The sequence below is a fragment of the Taeniopygia guttata genome, chromosome 7, assembly GCF_048771995.1.
Source record: "Taeniopygia guttata chromosome 7, bTaeGut7.mat, whole genome shotgun sequence".
NCBI classification, from domain to species: domain Eukaryota; kingdom Metazoa; phylum Chordata; class Aves; order Passeriformes; family Estrildidae; genus Taeniopygia; species Taeniopygia guttata.
The window spans coordinates 31,082,822-31,103,678 of NC_133032.1; the positions used below are offsets into that span (position 1 = coordinate 31,082,822).

At 39.4% G+C, this 20,857-nt stretch overlaps 1 protein-coding gene across 1 annotated transcript in view; it reads left to right on the forward strand.

Annotated features, from left to right (window-relative positions):
• Nucleotides 1-1,995: 1,995 nt before the first annotated feature.
• The window catches only part of CCDC93 (CCC complex scaffolding subunit CCDC93), a 34,305-nt gene continuing 15,443 nt past the window's right edge, over nucleotides 1,996-20,857 (forward strand). Inside the window, exons 1-11 of the mRNA XM_030278043.4 lie at nucleotides 1,996-2,169; nucleotides 3,192-3,305; nucleotides 4,978-5,072; nucleotides 7,583-7,694; nucleotides 10,048-10,146; nucleotides 11,211-11,267; nucleotides 14,659-14,759; nucleotides 15,863-15,902; nucleotides 17,305-17,400; nucleotides 17,852-17,902; nucleotides 18,857-18,943. Coding sequence (XP_030133903.4) covers nucleotides 2,128-2,169; nucleotides 3,192-3,305; nucleotides 4,978-5,072; nucleotides 7,583-7,694; nucleotides 10,048-10,146; nucleotides 11,211-11,267; nucleotides 14,659-14,759; nucleotides 15,863-15,902; nucleotides 17,305-17,400; nucleotides 17,852-17,902; nucleotides 18,857-18,943 — 894 coding nt within the window. The 5' untranslated portion in view covers nucleotides 1,996-2,127. The remainder of the gene's footprint in view (nucleotides 2,170-3,191; nucleotides 3,306-4,977; nucleotides 5,073-7,582; nucleotides 7,695-10,047; nucleotides 10,147-11,210; nucleotides 11,268-14,658; nucleotides 14,760-15,862; nucleotides 15,903-17,304; nucleotides 17,401-17,851; nucleotides 17,903-18,856; nucleotides 18,944-20,857) is intronic.

Consider the following 20,857-nt stretch of genomic DNA (forward strand, 5'->3'; position numbering starts at 1 on the left):
CTCTGGGGCTGAGGAGCACTGTTCTGCAGCTCTAATTAAGATGTGGCCTGTGGTTACACCAGTGCATGGCTTGAGCTAGTCTGGCCCATTTTTGCTATTACTATTATTATTATTATTATTTTGATTGCTCTGTCAGGACAACATCAGAATGTACTGGCTCATGTATGCTCTGGATGGGAATGTATGCAAAGGATGGGAATGCTGCACTCCTGTTCCTTCACCCTATAGAGATGCTTCCAGCCACAGCAGAGTGCAAGGTTAATCCAGTTGTTCAGCCCATCAAATCCCTGTGCATTGGTGTGATTTTATTCACAAATATAACGTGTGTTGGCAACCAGCCTGGGCACAGCATCCAGGCCCCAGCACACCCACCCCCGTGCAGGGTCTGCCTGATATACAGAAGGAGAATGGTGCTTTGGAGCTACCAAAGCCAGGGTGGGAGGCCAGGCTCCAGCAAATCCACCTTCCCACCAGGGGATGCTCACACATGGCCCCGTGACATGCCATGAGAGCCAGCACAGATTGTGGGGGTTTCTTGCTGTGGGACTGGAGCACGAATCTGATGAGCAGCAGCCGAGGGAGTGGAAGGTGTTTGGCCTGGGGGATGCCCAGGGTGACCTTGTCACTGTTATAAATGAAAATTAGTCCAGCCAAATAAAAATGAAAAATAAAATATTTATTTTGCAATCAAATTCTATCTAGCCAACCACAAGGAAAGAGCAGTCCCAAGCCCGGGGTCGGCGCTGGGTGTGCAACAAAGAAGACAACCTCAGCAGTGGTTGCTTCTATGTCCACACGCGTTCCATTTTTGTCCAACCCTTATCTTGGTACAACGGTTTTTATAGGGAAAATTCCGCCTGAGGCCAGGGTTTCGGCAATCAGTCTTTTCTCCCCATTCAGTCTCACATATTGATGAAATTTCTTTTCTTGGGGTGGGACAATCCAGTGTCTGGATGAATCCCCTGATGTAGTTAAGGAAACCCTGCATTCAGATGTATCAGCCTTGAGGATTTCTGTGATATCAATCTTGGGTAGTTGATGTTGACAAGATTCCCTGTATGGCTTCAAGATACGGCTTATCTCCGTAGGAGCCACATACATTTACTTGTAAATGAGGTTTCAACATAGACTGTTTCATCTATTTAGGGGTGACTCCTAATACAGATGTGTGTTTTCTAAAAATACTAAATATAACATATACCATATTATAACTGGTGCTAATTACATTCACTACACATAACATCACCCTGCAGCTCCCTGACAGGAGGGTGCAGCCAGGTGCCCACCGGGCTCTTCTCCCAGGCAGCAAGCTACAGGATGGGAGGATGTAATCTTAAACTGTGCCAGGGGTGGTTTAGGTTGGGTATTAGCAAACATTTCTTCACAGAAAGTGATTAGATATCGGAATGAACTGCTTAGGGAAGTGGTGGAGCCCGGTGTTTAAGGAAAGCCTGGAAATGGCCCTTGATGCCAAGGTCCAGTTGACATGGTGGTGGTTCCATGTAGGACCTGCTGATCTCAGAGGTCTTCTCCAACCTAACCACTATTCTGTATTCTGTGACCTGTGTGCAGGGGAGAAAAAACAGAATTAAACCCCACTTCAGCTATTAGGTCACCAAAGGAAACATGGCTGGCAATGAGAAGTGTCAGCGCCCAGCGGGGCACGAGCGGCCGTGAGGCGCTTCGTAACAGAACACTCAGCAACTTGTCCTCCATGCTGGCGGGAGGCCTCAGGACCCCTTGCAAAAGGGAAAAGAGGAGGAAAGCGCGGCGGGCGAAAGGCAGCGCGGCGCAGGACCCGCCCGGGCCCGCGGGAGCAGCCGCGCTCTGAGGGGCGGCGGGCACGGGGGCACCCGGGGGCGCCCCCAAGGGCGCAGCCCGCGGGCGGGGCCGCGGCCGTTGCGCTCCGCGCAGCCAGCCAGTCACATGAGCCGCCGCCCTCCTTCCCCGGCACCCCCCGGCCGCGAATGGCACGGCCCGGATGCGCTTGTACGCAAGGAGGGTGCGGGCGAACCATTGAGCGGGGGCGGGGGAACCCGGCAGCCGCCGGCCGGGAACACCCCTTCGCCGGGGCGCTGCGGCGGCGGGGAGCGGACGTGACAGCGGCGCGGCCGGCGGCGGAGGGCGATGGGGGTCCCGCGGGGACAGGAGCGCCAGGCCCCGCAGGAGGTACCGCAGCCGCGTCTCTCCCAGCCCCCCCGGGCGCTGCCGAGGCGCGGCCGCTGTTGCTCCGGCCCCGCTGCGCCGGTGTCCCCGGGATCCCCGCCTGTTCCTTCCCCTGGGTGCCGGCCCCGGCCGGGAGCGCGGGGTCGGTGCCGCGCAGCGGGCGGGGCGCGGGGAGGCGGGCAGGCCTGCGGGGCTGCCGGCAGCGCCGTGCCGGTCACCTTCGCTGCACCATCGCCTGCCCGTGTCCCCGCTGCCAGCCCGGCTCGCCGGGTTCCGTGCGAGGGAGCGGGGAGGAGGAGGGTGCCCGGAGCAGCGAGGTGGGAAGGGTGCGCAGGTGTGCAGCCCCTCGGGGCAGACAGCGAGCCCTGTTACGGCTCTCCGGCCTAGGGCCGAGTGTTTGGGACTCTGTGCCTCTAGGAAATCGCGTGTGTCCCCGCAGCTGTGGGGTTTCATCCTCTAAGGTGGGGACAAAAGCCCTGGGACGGGCTGGCTGTGCTGCTGAGGCGGTCCGGGCTGCCCGGCACAGTTTACTTTTGTTACTGCCGTGCTTTCAAATTGCGTTGCCCAAAAAAGTGGAATTCCGTGTGAGCGTCTCCTCCTGTTTTTGTAGAAGGATTAGAGAAGCGTGTCCTGGTTTCGGCTGGGATAGAGGTTAAATTGAGGTGTGTGAGTTTATGAACCCTGAAATTGAAAGAAATCTGTGAAATGGAGAATAAATTAACTGGCTTATGGCAGTAGGAAAATCTTAGTAGCTAGAGGCAAGCAGTGGACCAGGAGTTTGAACAGCAAAAGCAGATTAAGGTATTTAACTGGGTGAATATATGTGATGTTAAGTCCATGTAGAAATGTGTTACCTGTTTCTTTAATGTCTTTCAAATGAACAACCAAGTTGATAATGGAAGGCAGGTTTCCCCTGATATGTGGTCTGTGCCAAGGCTCGGAAAATGCTCATTCTTCAAAATGAATTTAAATTAAAATTCAAAGTTAATTCTGAAAAACTGAATTAGTGTTTTGTTGTGTGTCAGGTTGAAACAAGAGAAGATGAGGAACAAAACATCAAGTTGACTGAAATCTTGGAACTGTTGGTGGCTGCTGGGTATTTTCGAGCAAGGATCAAGGGGTTATCACCATTTGACAAGGTGAGGCCATTACAATATTTCAATCCCCTCTTTTAAGTATAAGAAGCTTATATGTTTTGCTGGTTTGCTGAGCAATTCTGGGTGACTTTTATAAAAGACAGTTGCAACCTATGAGGCTTCCGTGTGTGAATAATTCTGCAAATGACCTAATTTCAGACAGACAGGACCTTCTCAGTCTTGAAAGACAATTTTGTGCAGCAAGGCCTGTTTCAGAGAAGACAATTGGATGCAAACTAACTGCTGTCTGCTTTTTTTGGGTGCCATGGCCTATGCTAGAGTTGTGTGCAGGGAATTTTCCTCTCTCTCCCAATAGCAGTTAGAATAGCTAGTCTTTGGATACTTGGAAATAGCATGGTGATTTTAAAAACAGCATTGATGAGAAATGAGGAAGTGTCTGTGTAAGACAGTCTGTGTAAGAATGGATCAGCCTGGTGAGATTATTTTGGGGCTGTTTTTACGTATCTTTAGAATGTCATATTTGTTAACCTTTCATTGTCCTAGACAGGAAGTGTGTGATGCTAACAGTGAGCAAAGTTCAGGGTGAAGAGAGATTTCTGAATTGCCTTAATGCTGACTCTGTGAGAAATTCCTGAACTAAGCTTTGAAAACACAGAACTACAGCAGCCTTGAAATGGATTCTTCTTTTTTCTGTTCTCTCTTAGATCATAGCACAGCCTCACTTTGCAATGCAATTTTATTTTATTCAAACTCCTTGGTATTGCTAACAGTCACTGCTCAGGAGTCTGTTCTCACAGACAGAGAAATTTCAAGGAGACTGCCTTAGGATGTAACCTTGTTGCATTTATGTGTAGAAATCACTTTCCATTACTTAAGTACAATTGCAAAGTTACCATTTCATGGCAGTGCCCAACCTCACTGTAATGAGCCTTGCACTGCTAATGCAAAAGGGGTGTGTAGGTTATCATAGAGGGAAGTGTGAGAGGGGGAGTATATCAGAAACCTTCTTAGAAACTAAGGTTCCTAATTTGCTATGTGATGATGGCATGTTATTCCACATTTTAATCCCTTTTCCTCTTCTTTGCCTTTGCATACATTTAGGTTATCTTGCACATGTTTATGCAAGGTTGTCTTTAAATATTTATGTAAAATTGATGAAATGGCTCAGAAGTTTAAATATGCCCATGTCGGAATAGGGCCTGAAATAGAGATTTCTGCAGAGCTGGGGATTTCCATTGCTGTGCTGATACTGTGTCTAGCACGTTGTGTTGCACATGTCAGCAAGCAAGACGTAATAGTAGCAAAGATGTTTATAAAAAGGTAAATATAAGACTGCAGTAATTACGATCCTTGATAAAACTTTGATAGGGTCACTTTTTAGAGGTCATGGCATTTAACATACTGTTGTGTTTTATCCTTTTATTTGTTTGGTTTTCTTTTTTCAATCATAGAGCTGTTTCAAAACTAATATATAAAGCTAAGAGAGGCATTTAGATTGTGAGAAACTGCTGGATTGGTTTCTGTCTTCTTGTACACGTGTATTGTGTATAGTATTGTATGAAGTTGGTATGGTTGTGTTATCTGAGTCTGTCTTAACTGAGGATGGTGAGATTACTGAGATGTAGTTTCTAAAACAAATAAAGCCTCAAAGACGTATTTGGGTTTACCTCTTCTGTTTAAAATGGCCCTGACTATGCTGTTGCTCCTTTGCCAGGTGGTGGGAGGCATGACGTGGTGTATCACTACCTGCAGCTTTGATATCGACGTGGATTTATTATTTCAGGAAAACTCTACTATTGGTCAAAAAATGTAAGTTGATTGAATGGCAAGTGGGGGATTTTTTTTCTTTTTCTTAGAAAATAAAAAGTGTGTGTGTGGCAGGGGGGGGCAGAAATTACCTGCTGTGTTTCGAAGAGTTTTAGTTCAAATTTCCTGCTTTTGAGGACTGCCTGTTTACAAAATAGTGCACACGTTTCTGGGTTTTTCAGACTGTAATTCCACAAATTCTAAATCCATAAAGAAGCTTATTTCAAAAAAGGCAGGGCCATTCCCTTTGGGCTGCCATTTTTTATATCTCTTCTAAGCACTGAAAGCATTTATGTGGCTCCACACTGAACTGAATTAGGAACTTATCCAAATTAAAACCTACCAAAAAAAACCCCAAAAAATCAAAACCCAAAAGAAAAAAAAAAAAGAAAAAAGAAAATAGTTTTAACATGAATGAATTCCTGGATCCAGTTCGCTGTGCAGATGCTTGTGCTGGCACAAGGGGATGATGCAGAGGCCAAAGTAAAGGGCAGAGTGAGACCACGCTGCTGGAAGCTGGAGTGCAACATTAGAAGACCTTCCCTGAGTTCCCTGTGTCTGCAGTCTGCTGTGTAAATAACCTCTGACTCCCTTTTATGGCTCTGGGTTAGAATTGTAGGCATCAGCGAACAGAATTTAAAGCATGTCACTGTTGCCAAAATAGTTACCTGCCCCATACTGAGGAGGAGGATTTCCTTCCTCAGGGTGACCCAATGAGAACATTTTGTTTTGATTAATTTCTTATGCATGGAATTTGCTCATAAGCCAGCTAATTCCTGTACCAGGGAGGTTATAGACATTGTTTATGCTGGGAATGGGAACACATTCTAAACTCCATTATTTCTGTATGTGTATCTGTGATAAAAGAGCCATAATTAGAATTTTGAGGAAATAAGTTTAGCCTGATAAGTTACAGTGGCACAAAGAGACTTATTTACTCAGTGTAGTTAAAAAGAACATCTTTCTGTGTTTTCTTGAAAGTCATAGAGCATTGGCAAGGCTTTTCAAAGTCAATATTTGTGGGTTTTGCAATTGCATTTGGAGACACTCAAATTACCATAGGTAACTAACTACATAAAGCGTTGCTAAGTGCAAAGAATTAAGTGGAGACTAGGAATAAAAATGGTAGTAGTAGTTTTTTATCACTGTTATCCTTAAGAAAACAGGGTAGGAAATAGTTAAGGTGTTCTCAAAATGTTCTGTTATTTTTCCAGCTGACTGAATGCAAAACTGGCAAAAAAAAAAAAAAAAAAAAAATGCAGGCTTCTCTCCCAAAACAGCAACAATGATTTATTTGTAAATCTAAAATGTTCAGAATCATAGGAGCATGGGCTGTTTTGATGTCCATGTAATGTTTGTGTTGGTTGAGGCTGAGGGCTTCTGTGGTGATTTCAAGCTAAAGAAAAGTTAAAGTGTGTTTTCTCAGTATTATTCCAAAGTGATGGTGTTACACCATTGAGATGGTGTCCTGTTATTTAATTGCTGGGCTGAGATAAACATGGAAGCATACATTAGGAGAGGATCTTGCATCTACTGGATAAATAGTTTTTGTTTTAATTGTATTTGCTTTGATTGTGCTTCACTTCCCTTTAGGAAGTAAAACGTTTCAGGTTCTATTCCCAGATTTTGGTCACTGTCTCATATCTCTTGATCCCCTTTTGTTCTTCCAGGATCTTAGTTGTCCATTTGGACAGTACTAAATATCAGTGAGGTCAGTACTGGACCATTTCAGCTATGGGGAAATAGCTTTGGTTTTCCAAGTAAAGTTTTCTTTCTCAGTAGTTACACCTGCTTTAAAATTGTACTTGAAAACATTGACAGCAAAAAAAATTCTTGCCTTAAAATTAGGTATTCAGTGGAAAGAGGATGAATTTCTTGCAGATGGATCCCTTGTGGCAGGGTAATCCTTTCACTTAACCAGCTCTTACTGAGCTCTAGAATGAGTTTGCTGCCAGCAAATTCAGTTTTAGTCACTTGAAGAGTATGTGAAATGCACTGTGTATTTAGCTTTTAAGTGCAGTATGTATTTAAATTCAAAAAGTTTCAGGAGTAACATCAGTATTTGAGAGTTCTGCTAAATAAAGTTTTAAGTCCTTACATTTCCTTTTGGACTTCCTTGGAGTGCACATCTTTTACTTAATGTCACTGTTCTTAAAGCCTACTGTATCTTCATGTTGGGTGTACTACCCTATAACATGCAAAGATCTTTGTAGGTGTATTTTATATGGATATTTTATCTGTCCAGACATGCAGATCTTGAAATTTTCTGTAGTAGTTAAATGAATTTCCAAGGTAGGAGCCTGTAAGTGGGGCTTAATCACCTCTTTACAGACTAATGATATAAATAGTGCCTGCAAAAGCTGTTTTGTAAATGACTTTGATTGCTTTTCATGATATATAGTGGAAGTTACTAGATGGAATCTTTGAGCTACTATGTTTGCAAAAATAATCTGTAATTTACAAAAGAAAATTGTAGCATATATACATCTCTCTTTTTGTTGTTTTTATAATAGTGCCTTAACTGAAAAAATCGTATCAGTATTACCAAAAATGAAGTGTCCACATCGTTTGGAACCACATCAGATCCAGGGACTGGATTTCATTCATATATTTCCTGTTGTACAGGTAATAATTTCATGGTGTATTGATACTTTGCTGAAAAAGGCCATAGAACTTGCATAAAAAATGGAACAATGTTGTTAAAGTATGAAGTGACATTATGGATGATAGAATTTTTAAGTATTGTTGGATCCACATTTAGAAAGTAAACAAAACAAACTCTCTGAATTCTTTGCAATGGAGTCAGATTGTGTCTATTGTGGAATGCCTGCTTTAAAGAATCCTAATTTTAATCTTGTTGAGGAATCTGATAGTCTGCTTTGGCAGACTAGGAAATAGAACAAATGCCTTACAGTCTGTGTTTAAGCTTATGGAGCAAGTTATGCAGATAGACCTTGAATCAGAAGGATATGAGTAAGGCAAAAACCACTGGGTCATTTGTTTAAGCATAATTCATCCTTCTTTCCTATAACTTAAAAACTGTGCTCTGTCAAGTGATCCTCTTACTGTGATTTGTTGAGCACCACCAACTCACCAAGTGCCTCATTCTCAAGTTTATTAAGGTTTAAGCTAACACTTGATGTATTCCAGTTACATGTGGTATTTTGAGAATCCTTGGCATTTTTTGATTTTCCTTTCATCTATACACAGAAAGGTATCTTTGAGAGATAGGGAAAATTAAGACTGTTAAGCAAGTTTCTTTTCCATGAAACATCTCCTTACCACATGCCTGTGAAGGAATTTAGCAAGTAAGAAGAATCTAAATTTCAGTCTGTAAGAAGTGCAGAAAACTTCCTGGTGCTCTTTCCTGTTATCTTCTAGTTGGAGGCTCCTGAGGAAAACTACGCTTAACTCCCCACAAAACATTCTGTGGTGTGTGCTACTCTTACACAGCTTTCAGGCTGTGATGATGTTGCTTAAAGTGGAAAGTTTGTATCTTGCTAATGTGAGTTTTTTCTTCTGAATCCTTATTTCCTACACAGGAAAAAAAAAAAAACCCTCTTGCCCTGGTCACTGGATGGCAAGGAATAGTTTCATTTACACTAGGCTTCTTTCATAGGAAATATGTTCCTCCTCCTGTAAAAACAATAGCACAAGGTGTTCTTTTCTCTCACGTGCTTTTTTGCAAATCCTGGTTTGGGATATTACTTTTGGAAAGGAGAAATATTAATTCCAAACAGGGAGGAAATCTACTTCTGGGTTTCTCCAAGAGCAGTATTTGTAGCTGGCCAGTAGGTGGTAGAGATGACCCATACAAGTCTTTTTTTGATGGGCTTAGTTTTTGGTATGGAGAGGATCTTGGTTTAAAACTTGTGGCTTTCTATCAGGTCCCTGTGAAGTTCTGCCTGCTCCACATACTGCAGGTTCCTCATTTCATCCCAGCCAAGACTTTCAAGAAAACTTGTTGGTGTCACCAGAATACTGTGTTCTGAAATATGCGAAATATAAAATGCTGACTACACCATGTAGGAATTATGTGTTTGATAATGGCACTTTATTCAATGCCCTGTTGAAAATCAAGATTCCACTTGCTATCTGTAAATCTTAAATCAGTTTTCAAATACTACAAATGCTTGCTCTTAAGTCTGGCATTGTGTCCCATTAGCTCTTATATTGTGCAAGAATTTAGATGGATCCTTCCCTACAGGAAGAAATTAGGCTGAGTTGGCTCACTGCCATAGACTGTAGCAGAACTTAAAAAAAAAAAAAATTAACAAATATTCAATTGGGCAGAAATATTGTTGTTCTTCCTAATAAATTCTGCATATGATCACAGGCAAAAGTATGTACAGAGTCTTGTGTTGAGATGTGCTTGATAATTAATAGTTGTCATTTTCATCTCTTCTTGTCATCATGTTCCCCTCACTTTCTAGGGGCTCATGGTTATAGCACAGGAAACAGTTGTTGGTTCAAACTTGGATCCCACAATTGATCTCATCTCCTCTGTGACCTCCTGCACAGGCTGTCAACAGCCTGCAAGATTTATCTTATCCAACATTGTTTAAAATGTGCTTCAGTATTTTGTGGCTTTTTGTGTGGTCTTATAAATGTCAGAAGAAGCCTTTTTTCTTACACAGGCATGGGTTCTTGTGAACACTTCAGAGGCTTGAAGATATGTCTGTTCCTGGTGGAGCTGTAGTTTTTTAAACCAGGGAGTGATCTATAGGAGGAGAATTTTATAGAAGAAGCATATATATGCACAGTATCAAAATAAATGTTTATAAAGTAGCAAATACTGATGCATTTTGTTAGGATTAGGCTAAAGAGTTGCCATAATTACAAATAAATCACATACTCTTGTTTCTGTGCTTAAAAATGTGCTTTTAGCTTTTATCATCTATTACAAAATTAGGCAATACTTTGGTGCTTGCTGCTATTATTCTTTTGTTTTCAGCTAATACAATTTTTTTTTTTTCAGTGGCTGGTGAAACGTGCAATAGAAACAAGGGAAGAAATGGGAGATTATGTCCGTTCTTACTCTATATCACAGTTTCAAAAAACTCACAGACTGCCAGAGGTAAGATCAAGGCAGTTCTTTCTGTTGTGGTATGTCAGATGTTCAGTTGCAGTACCAGCCTCACAATTCTGAAATCTGCACACTTCACCAGAGTTGCTCTTGCAATTGTTTTATGAATGAGTCCTAGAGGTATCCCCTACAAATTTATCTGGGAAAAAATTGAGGCATTATTGTGACAGAAATTTTGTAGATTCTGGCTAACTTTTGCCTAATGATTACCTTAGTTTTTCTGCAGTATTTGTTTTTTTTATGTTATTTTAGCTGTTCAGAAACACCAAGCATGCTGTGGAGAGGCTAATGTAGCTAATTGAGAAATAACATTCTGTTAATACTCTATAATTTGGGGTTTCTTTCAGAGTGCTGAAAGGGAGCTCTTGTCGTCTTGTATCCAAACTCCAAAATTTGTTCTTGAAAGCTAGATTTGTAAAAAATTCCATTCCGCAATTGAACTGTTATTCAGCAATGAGATGAAGTTTCTTTGGCAGAGGAGGAGAGATTAAATGAGCTTAGATATGTGTCTGTAGTGCAAAGCTATCAGTTCTGTTCGTACTTATCACAAGGCAATTCTGTTTTTAACATCTAGAACCCAAGTTTTGTCCCTTAGTAACAGAATTAAAGGCAGATGTCCCTAGTATTGGGATACATAGATTTTATTAACTCGGGGTGGTTTTGATTTTGATTTTTTAAAAATTATTATCTTTAATGCTTAGAAACTAAACAGTAGAGGAAACTTCTTGTTTCCAAATCAAGTCTATCTCAGCTTCATTTCTTAATAGTGTATTAAAGATTGGAGATTCCAGTAGTGGGCTGGGACTGCTTTTGTGTCAGGTACTGCCTGAGCAGAGAGCAGCCAGGCTGCTGATCTGGACACAGTTTTGATGATCTCTCTCCCATCTGAAGGCAGAAGCAAGTACTTTTCTTGTTACAGCAAATCATTAACATTTCACCAAATCATTGGGCAACTCAGAAACTGTTTGACAGCTTTGTTTCACAGGATCATTAGAATGTTTGACATTTAGTCTTCATTCCTGGTATTTTTAATTATCTCCACTAATGTCTTTCAGGATGATGAATTCATGCAAAGAAAAGAGAAGGCACTCAAAACAGTTACTGATATCTTTGTAAGTATATTAGATTTCTTTTTTTATGGCCAGTGAGTGGTTTTAGTAATGAAATGGAGGTGGTTAATTCTGGGTTAATTGCGTTTTCTCATGAGAAGATCGCAATTAAGTTACATGTTGATCTTCATTCTTGAGACAGGTCTCAAATGCCAATAGATCAGATTGCTAGGTGTGCAGTGTATGAGGGGATAAACCATATCCACTGCCTACATGGGCTGTGTAGAACCCCACACTATCTAATAAAAGTCACAAGGTAGCTTGCAGACTATTAAACCTTCAACAGACTTAAATGTGTGTTTGAAGCTATCAGCAGTTGTGTTATTTGTCTTGAAATTAGTTAATATGGTGATGATCTCAATTATCTGCGTTTCAGAACTTGACTTTTTCAGTTCTTGTAATTAGCAGCAAAAGCACACACCCTACTTCAGAGATGTTTTCTTCAAGTAGCAGATGTTGGTTGGGAAAGGTGGTCTAACCTGTGTTCTCCCTGTTCACATGCAAATCTTTTAACTCTTGGATAAACTGTTTGTATTTATTTTTTGAAAGGTTGTTCATGAATGCTACAGAGAGGTAAAACAGTAAAATACCTAGGTTCTCTCGCTCTCATACCTGAATTCAGCTGTCTGGCTGGCAACTGGGGTTTCTGTCCTTGCTTTCTAATTTCCCTCTTTGCTTGGGACCGTCAATTCACCATTTCTGACTCACAGTACTGTGCTACTGCTTTGAGGGTTTTTGGGCCATCTTGATAAATTCCAGGCCAGCATTTGACAAGAGAGGAGAAATCTGGGTTTGCTTTGAATGGGATGTTTTCAAGCCTCTTCAATAGAAAATGAAACCCTGCTCTCCTGAGAAAATCAGGTTTTTTCAGACAGCTCTAGCCAGGCACCCTGAGCTCTTCATGCATAGATGGAGGTGCTCAGTGCTGGTGTAAGGAGCCACATGAGAGGCTGTGAAATGGGCCAGACAAGTCACCTTACTCTTTTGTCAGGTTTTGGAGGGAGGTAGTTGTTTTTCTGTACAAATGACCTGAGTGCTGCTGAGCCTGCTATATGTGGTTGAATTACAGCATGTGTTTGTAGAATAGCATTGCAATGAAAGTCTCCAGGTGATGACCAATGTAATGCCTTTGTTAATCTATTTAAATAGTTGTCCTTGCTTTGGAAATTTCAGTTACAGTTTCCAAACTAATATGCTCCATTATTTGATTGGGTTTTTTAATTATTAGCAGACTTACAGGGGGTCTTTTACTACTTTCCTTTCCAGTGAGACATGTGTTCTGTTTTACATATTAGCTCACCCTCTACATAGGTCTAATTTCATCATTTATGCACCTGAATAGCCCTTCAAACTGAGAGACAATGCAAACCTGTATGAGAAAGAAAATTCCAAATGTATGTTCTATAAAGTAGCACAATGAAACTCATCTGCTTATTTTCAATTTTCAGAATAATTGTCATGATTTTTCAAGTCTGCCTTTTACCTGCATTGTCTTTAAGTAGCACTAAAGAGTCTGTATCCAACTGGCTGATATTGACCTTGTCACTGAAGAGGCAGAAACAAAATAATCACAATACTGTTATGTGACACCAGTACTTAAAATTTTCAGTGTAATTTATAAAAATAAAGAGGATATTTAATTAACAGTGATGAAGGGCTGCCTTTGAATACTGAGAATCAGAAATGTTTGCAAGGATTAATGTTTATATCCTATTAATTTTTATTCTGTCTTCTACTGTGTCTCACAGATCTTTAGTTTGCAGGTGCAACTTCATGGTACATAAAGTTTTTACATTTGTTCATCATTACTTGGAGTGCCATTAGCCAAACACCTCTTCCTTAAATAGATGAACTCTCTCAGGATCATCTCTTCTACAGCTGGCACCTGATCTTCTTAATGAAAGATTAGTTCATGAGATCTCCTAAGGCATTTGGGCACGTGTGCAGTCTAGAACACACAGGATGAATTTTTCAAGGCAGAATGTGCACAAGCTTTCCTATCTATCCGTAGGAATTGGAAGGAGGAGAAGGTGGCCATTAGATGAAGGCTCTTTTGCAGATCACCTTTGAATCACTGTGCACTGGAATTGGAAGAGAAATCCACTCTCCTAAAGGAGGATCAGCAAGTGTGAAAGATTAGTCAGTTGTGTGAATTCATTATTATAACTGATCTAAGGACCTACCCTTTTTCCTCAAGGGGGAAAGATTCTACACTAAGATTCAAGGTCATGATCTTAGAGTTGGAAAAGGGAATGTTAAATATCTGTGATGGTCATTGGAATAAGGACCACTGCTGCTGAAAAGTAACTGGCTGGTGAATTGAGGTTGTCTTGCAGTGGTTTTCTTCAACCACTCAATTACCTGCTGCCAGGACTAATGTTTATGGTGTGATGTCTACACTTCATGTGGCACAGGTATAAAAGAGAATGTCATCATAAAGCTGTAATTATTTTTACGACTTCTATTGCCTTTTTCAGATGTGTACATTTAGTGGTAGATCCTTGGTCATAAAAAGCTTTTTCATGTGGCAGTCAAAAGTGTAGCAAGATTGAATAGCTGCAAGCAAAGATGCATTATAAATGAAGTAAAAATTGTAAAGGGCAACTGACAAATTCAGGAGAAGCTTGCCAAGGAATATTTCAATTTGTACTTGTTTGAAATCTCCACTTTGGGATTACATCTTTGAAAAAGATGGAACGTCATTTCAGCAGTGTTATGGTGCAGGAATTGTTTGTTGAAAGTAATAGTTTATGTGGTGTGGAAAGCCACATTAAAAAAGAAATGTTTTCCCATTTGTTTTTAAATTGGAAGCAGCTCTATCAGTACAAAATAGTAATTGTGAATTTTTGTTTGATTTGATGAGCTGTTGTTGAGCTATTGGATTACACTTGGATAGCAGGAGATTAAAGTCATTTTACTACCAAACTTCTTGACACGTTTTTTTCCCTTCACTTGTAATAAAATCTGCTTTAATTCCATTGTAACCTGTGATGATTGAATAAATAATTAAATTGCATTTAATTATCTAATCAGAGTTTAAAAGTAGAATTAACTCACAAAGAAGGTAACATTTCTAGACAGTGGCATTAGCCAAATCATTTTAATAGATGTTGAGTTTGTTACTTTTTATTTCTTTCAAACATGACAGGGGAGATGGTTGAGACATTGTTTCATGTTAAAGAGTAATTTATATATTTTTTTAAACTTAGACAATTTGTATAGCAAATTGCTTAGAAATTATTTCAGTAAGGCTGTATAATGTAATTCCAAAAAGAGAAAGTGAAGGATGTTTGGGTGAGTATATTGAGTTGGAAAACAAACACTTTAGATGACAATTCCTTGTTTATTTTAGAAAACCCTTTCACAAAGTCTGAACTCATTCACTGTCTTGCAGGAGGTTTACAAACCCCAGAGAAAATACAAACGTCAGACAGGAGCTGAGGAACTGCTGGATGAGGAATCAAAGGTTCATTCTACACTTCTGGAATATGGCAGGTGAAAAGCTTCATTCAGCTCTCTCTGGTTTTTATAGTGTGTACTACGGGCAGCACAGATAAAATTTAGATTGTGGGAGAGTTTTTCCTACTACTTCAGAATTGAGCTATTTCAGATTTACTCCTGTTTGGTTTCAGATTTTGTTTCCTTACCCAGTAAATTCTCTGGGGACTGGACAGTCCTCATATTTGTGAGCTGTATTTTGTACAATGGTCTTATGCTCCTCCTTCTAAGTTGTGTTTTTTAAACATTCCTGTTTTTTATAAAAATGGCCTGAATACATCATCCATCCGGGTAGTGTGTATCAATCAATATTAGGTTTTTGCAAACAATCCACTGAAAATTTGGTGAAAAAGGACCTGCAGTTGCTGTTGCTTCTTTTTCTCATTCTCATGTGGTTGCTGCATGAGGAGGCTGAGTCATGGTTGAATGTTTTGTCTTCTCACTTTCCTGCAAACTTTCATTTGGAGACAAAGTTACCAAGGCATTCACTTTTCCATTATCTCTGAAAGTCCCTCTGGTTTACTGAGAGCTCTCCAAACACATAAAAATGAAGTTACAGAGCTTCCATTTCTAGTTTCTATTTCCAGTTTTATTTCACTGTTTAGTGGTAAGGACATCTTGTCTGCTGTCTGAGCTCTTAATACTTAACAAGTGCAGATTACATCTGAATTCCATTCTGTATCTTCTGGGGCTTCTTTTCTCCCAAAGCCATAGATTTTTTTCAATTTTTTTGTCTCACTGTTTTGAGTACTTTCCTTTTAGCAGTAACATGGACTGTAGTGTAATAGCTCAGGATTAACTTTCAAATGGGAAGATGGCATTGCCTTTTCCTCTCATGAACTTTCCATTACAGTATTTTATGGAAAGTCAAGATTTGCAAATCTTGATGGAAGGAATATGGAATATTCGGATGATGGATCTGAAACCATTCTGTAAATATGCTCCAGTACCTGCTTATTTAGTTTACTTGAAACATTTCAGAACTAAGTTGATCCTGGCCCTTGGTGCATATCTTATGTTGAAAAATGATAAAAACTTAATGTATTTGTGGAAGTCATAAACAACAGTATTTTTCCTTCATATTACTATTGTTCTTTTAGGAGATATGGATTTAGCAGACAAGCAGGAAAAACAGAACAGGTAAAAAATACACTAATTTAAAATATTCAAATTGTGGGAAGGACTGCATTGTTGAAGTGTTGCTTACTGTTAAATCTTAAAAGAATACAGCAGAATAAACAGCTATAACGTTCACTATTAACAGATTTTAAAAATGCCTAACTGGAACTAAAAATCTGCATGCCATGAAAGGTGGAATTGATTACCCTGTTTAAAGGATTTCCTTCATCTCTCCTCACAGATCACATTTTGCAAACTTATTTTTTTTGTTTAGAAGAAAGAGGGTTTGGGTGTTGTGTTTGTTTTCGTTTGACTTTTACTGTTAGGTAGTGACATATTTTGTCTGTTTAGTATCTTTTAACTGAGTGTTCCATAATGTGATCATTAAAGGGTCTTTCTTTTTAAAAAAACATTACACTTGGTAAGAAATATTGTAGACATTTATTACAAAGCACTTTGTTTAATGTGATAGAGAAACCTATAAACAAATAAAATTACAAATAAATCATTGTCGTCCTTGAAAATTAGCATCCTTGCTGTGTTTTTGATGATTATGGGATCTTAAAATGTCCATAAAATGCAGGGTGCCTGCCGTTTTATGATTTCAGTGCAGATATTAATTTGACTACAAGTTTTTATTACAGACAGAGATAATGAAGATAATGCATTAAACACATCATGGACCCAGCAATCCATTGAGTAGATTAAAGTTGCTCTTCTTCATTATCTCAGTATTCCACATACAGATGTCACATTTAAGTTTTTATAAATTGAGGTATTTCCCAATCTAGGCATGCCTGTTTCCCCCTCAGAGTAACCACTAGTCATGTTTATAGAGTTCATTTTGTTTCTTCAAAAATTCTGTTGCCTTTGGGCTATTGTGTATTAGATGTTCATCATGACTGTGGCAGCTGAGCCTCCAGTAAGGCAGAAGTGGACAGTGAAATATGTTAGTGGTGTGGTAGGGTGACCTAGAAACTGAGTCTGTCTGTCCCCAGCTCTCTTTATTTCAGTGGTACAAATTCTTCTAACTGAACCAGGCACATTTGCAATTTTTATGTTTTATGTTTGTTATACAAATATTAAGCTGCAAAAATGATTTATTAAAAAAAAAAATCAGTCTTGTCCTGTGTAGAGGCATCATATTCTGGGATGTCTCCTGAGGTTGGCAGCTCTCAGAAGACTGTGGAATAAGGAATCTTCAGACTAGATAAGTCCATAGGAAGCCAGAGACACAGTTGGAACACTTGTGACAAATCAGGAAGGCTTACATTTCAGTTGGCATGGTTTGGAGGGTGAGGATGTTCCAGTAGCTGAAATGTATTCTTAGAAAAGCTACATTCCAGTTTTCTCCATGATGTCTTTCTTAATACCTTAGAATATTGGAACTAGGTATAATAATGTCTTAATTTTTCTTTGAAAGGCTGAAGATAAAAAAGCAGTGCTACCTCCTGGGCTTGCAGCAGCAGCAGGAAAAGCTGAGCCTTGTGATGAAGAAGACCTTCAGGCTGCTGAAGAGGTGAGCCCCAGACACAGCAAGCATGGGAGTTACTAACCTGGGTGAAAGAGCAGCAATTTTCACTGCCCAGTCATTCTCCAAAAGAAGGAAAATTTCCATGGTTAGTTGAAGTGAGAGTTGCTTCCCACAGGAGAATACAGAGCCCGAAATTGATGCACAAAATTAATGCTTGTTGATGTTTAACACCCAAAAACCTTTTGTTTTTCCTTTGAATCTGAGCATTTGTTTAAAAGATTGAGTTTTGGTTAACAATGTGAGCTGAATAGTCTGAGTGAAAGTTTACTTTAAATTGGTAACTTTAGCTGCCTCTTCTTTTCACAGATTTAGTGCCCTATCACATGTTTTAAAATACCCATTATATGATACTAATTAGATGTATGTGTCCCTGTGAGAAAAATAGCTAAATAATAGGAGTTAAACTGTTGTGTATAATTCTTATATTTTGCTGTAGCTTCGCATTAAAACTCTGATGACTGGAATGGCTGCAATGGCAACAGAAGAGGTCAGTAGCATTTAAAACTGATACAGCTTTGTTGAAATTATAGTTGATTGTGGCAATTATTCTTAAAATCAGACTGCTGATTCGGGTCTGAAGTCGTGGAATAACTGTTTAAGTTTTCTGAAGGAGAGTGCATAAAAATGGTTGAATTAGCAAGACAGTAAATTTTACAAGGTTAATTAGTTCCTCATTTGCCTTGAAATGATAATGACAGTATAAATAAATGCCTCTTTCAAATAGTTTCCACAAGAATTTCAGAGGAAAGACATCACAATGCAGCTACCCAAGATGCACTATCTTACTTTATTCATCTTGTGAAATTATTCAGAGGATTACTGAGGAGAGTGCTGGAAAACTGTGCCTTTCAAGGTTCTTTTCAAAGCACTTATAAGTACAGCAACATTAGTCTAAGACACAGAAAATACTGGATATGTATCTTCTTTTCTTAATTGTATTTAACGATATAGTGGAACCTGTAGTCTGTTCTTTGATTTCTGGGTGAAAGGACTGGCAATAATTTCAGTTGTTAAACATTGTTTCTGTTCATGCTGGAGTCATGAAAGAAAAGGTAATAATTAGTCTAGACTCAGAGTTGACTGACATACTTTCTACTGAAATCCATTGTAGAATTTAGGTCTGTTTGAAAGCTGGTTTTATACATGCATGAAGTTTAAAGGTGAATTCTTGCACATGCCTGTATGCTTAGAGGTTTATTAAGCAAATGCAAAATTCAGTACAAAGAATAAAAAGTTTTTGAAATATTAATAAAAATTTGCTAAAAAGATTAAAGTGAGAAATTTCTATCATCAAAATTGTGTTTGGGGGGTGGAATGTTTCATGATTTGAGATTTTTAGTCATTGTGCAAATTTCTGTTTAAAATTAGAACTTACTGGAAATAGTCATGTAAAAGTACAGGCAGTTACAAAGCTCCAAGCATTTTCTTGATACAATTGCAGGGCAAACTGACAGCCAGCACAGTTGGCCAGATTGTTGGGCTCCAGTCAGATGAGATCAAGCAAATTGTGTCTGAATATGCTGAGAAGGTAAGTGTGTTACATGAATGGATTTAAGTTTGATAGCTTTTTAATTTAGGCTTTAAGCTTCCAACTTCATTGCCATGATCTTCTTGAAACACACTAATATGTGCTGTGGGCAGCAGCACAGCTAGAGCTCAGGAAAGTACTTTAAAGAGACTTAAATGTACCCAGGCTTTTGGTGTGACAGTACATATCCCTGAATTGCATTTGTGACTAATTTGGGTTTAAGCACCTTCCTGAATGCTTTCATGGAGGAAGAGGGGCCTGAGTTGTATCTATTCCAAATAGAGGCCTAAATTCTTGATATGCTTTAAAATGTTCAGTGTTAAGCCCAGAAATACAGTTCTGTGGGCCTGCTCATAGAAAAGTCTAGGCCTCCTTCACTCAGGTTTCCAGATGTTTGCACTGGACTCCAGTTCTCAGTCATGCCCTGGATCCCAAGTTTTGAATCTCATCTCATCAAACCCAAACCTTTGTTGCTTTGAGAAGTCAAAGCAATTAAATGCGTGTGTTTGCTCCAGTTACTGTGTTCAGCTGTGATTGTTTTTTTGCAGTAATGTGAAAAGAAAATCTGGCTCTTCAAGCAATTAATGCATCCAATACATCACTGCCAGATATGAGTTATAGGTTGCTCTTACTTGTCCAATAGTCTTCTCATATTTCTTCCTTTTTGTTGACACATTTGAGGTATGGTGCTTTCCTATTTTGGAGATAAACCCTGTTGCTCAACAGCAAATTCTTGGCCTTTCTTTATTATAAAAGATTGGAAGAACAGAAGTCCAAGGGTCATATTTCAATGTTACATTTCTTCTGTTCTGAGAGAAGGGAGCAGGACCTTGACTGTTATAGTAGAGCAATGATTAATACTCTGAAAAGTAAGAACTGATTCAAATCAAACCAAAAATAGATAACTTTTCAAATCTACAGGATGTGATTAAAAAAATAGAATTTCTGTGCACGTATGCATGCACCAGGAAAAGAATTAAGGATGTTATCAAAGAGTTTATCCAAGCATCAGCAATGTTTGGATATAATTCTAATAATCTTAGACCCTGGTAACTGTACATAGCCTGAGAAACACAGCAGTGCTTATTTGTTCACCAGAGTCTTGTCTTACCACAAGCCCAGTCAAGATACATGACAAGCCAAATTCTAGGTCTGATGTTGCCATGGGCCAGGACCTTTCTTACAAGAGGCATTTTTGCAGAAGATCAGTGCTTAGAATTTTCTGCATTTGGCCCTCCATTCTGCTGCCATGTTAATCTGCTGAGTAAACTGGAGGAAGGATTGTAGTGTCATTCCTCACCTTCTGAAAATACTGACAGAAAATTATTAATGAGTAGCAAATTGATCATCTTTAAACAGTCAGAGACATTAGTGCTTATTCTTTCCCATTTTCAAAAAGCAAGATGTAAAGTTCACTTCTTGAAATATGATCCATTTTTTTATGCCAAAGCTGTACTACGTGAATTTTTACTTTTTCTGCTAACATTAGTCTCAGACTGGTTTAGCTCATGTTTCTTTCTCTTGCATTTCCATTGTTCTCCATTTGTATCTTATGCATATGAGAGGCTAAATGTGGTGGTGAGAAGGAGAAGGTTTTGGAATGCATAACATGATGAAGGAATGTAATTTGACTAAATAATGAGAGGAATAAATAAGAGTGAGTGTGTATTTGTTGAGTAGTTCAGGGTCACAGGTGTTGCTTAGAGGCATTTCTTCCTTCCCTGACAACAAAAGCAAAGAAAGCCTCTGAATTGTTGGGTTAAGCCATCAGAATTAGTCTTTTCTTGTTTTGGATGTAAAAACAACAGATCATTAAGCTGCTCTTCAATATGAATTACATAGAAAATGTAGAGGAAGAAGACAAGCTTTGCCTCTTATTTTCATTTAAAATTAAGCTGCTTACCCATCTGCCTG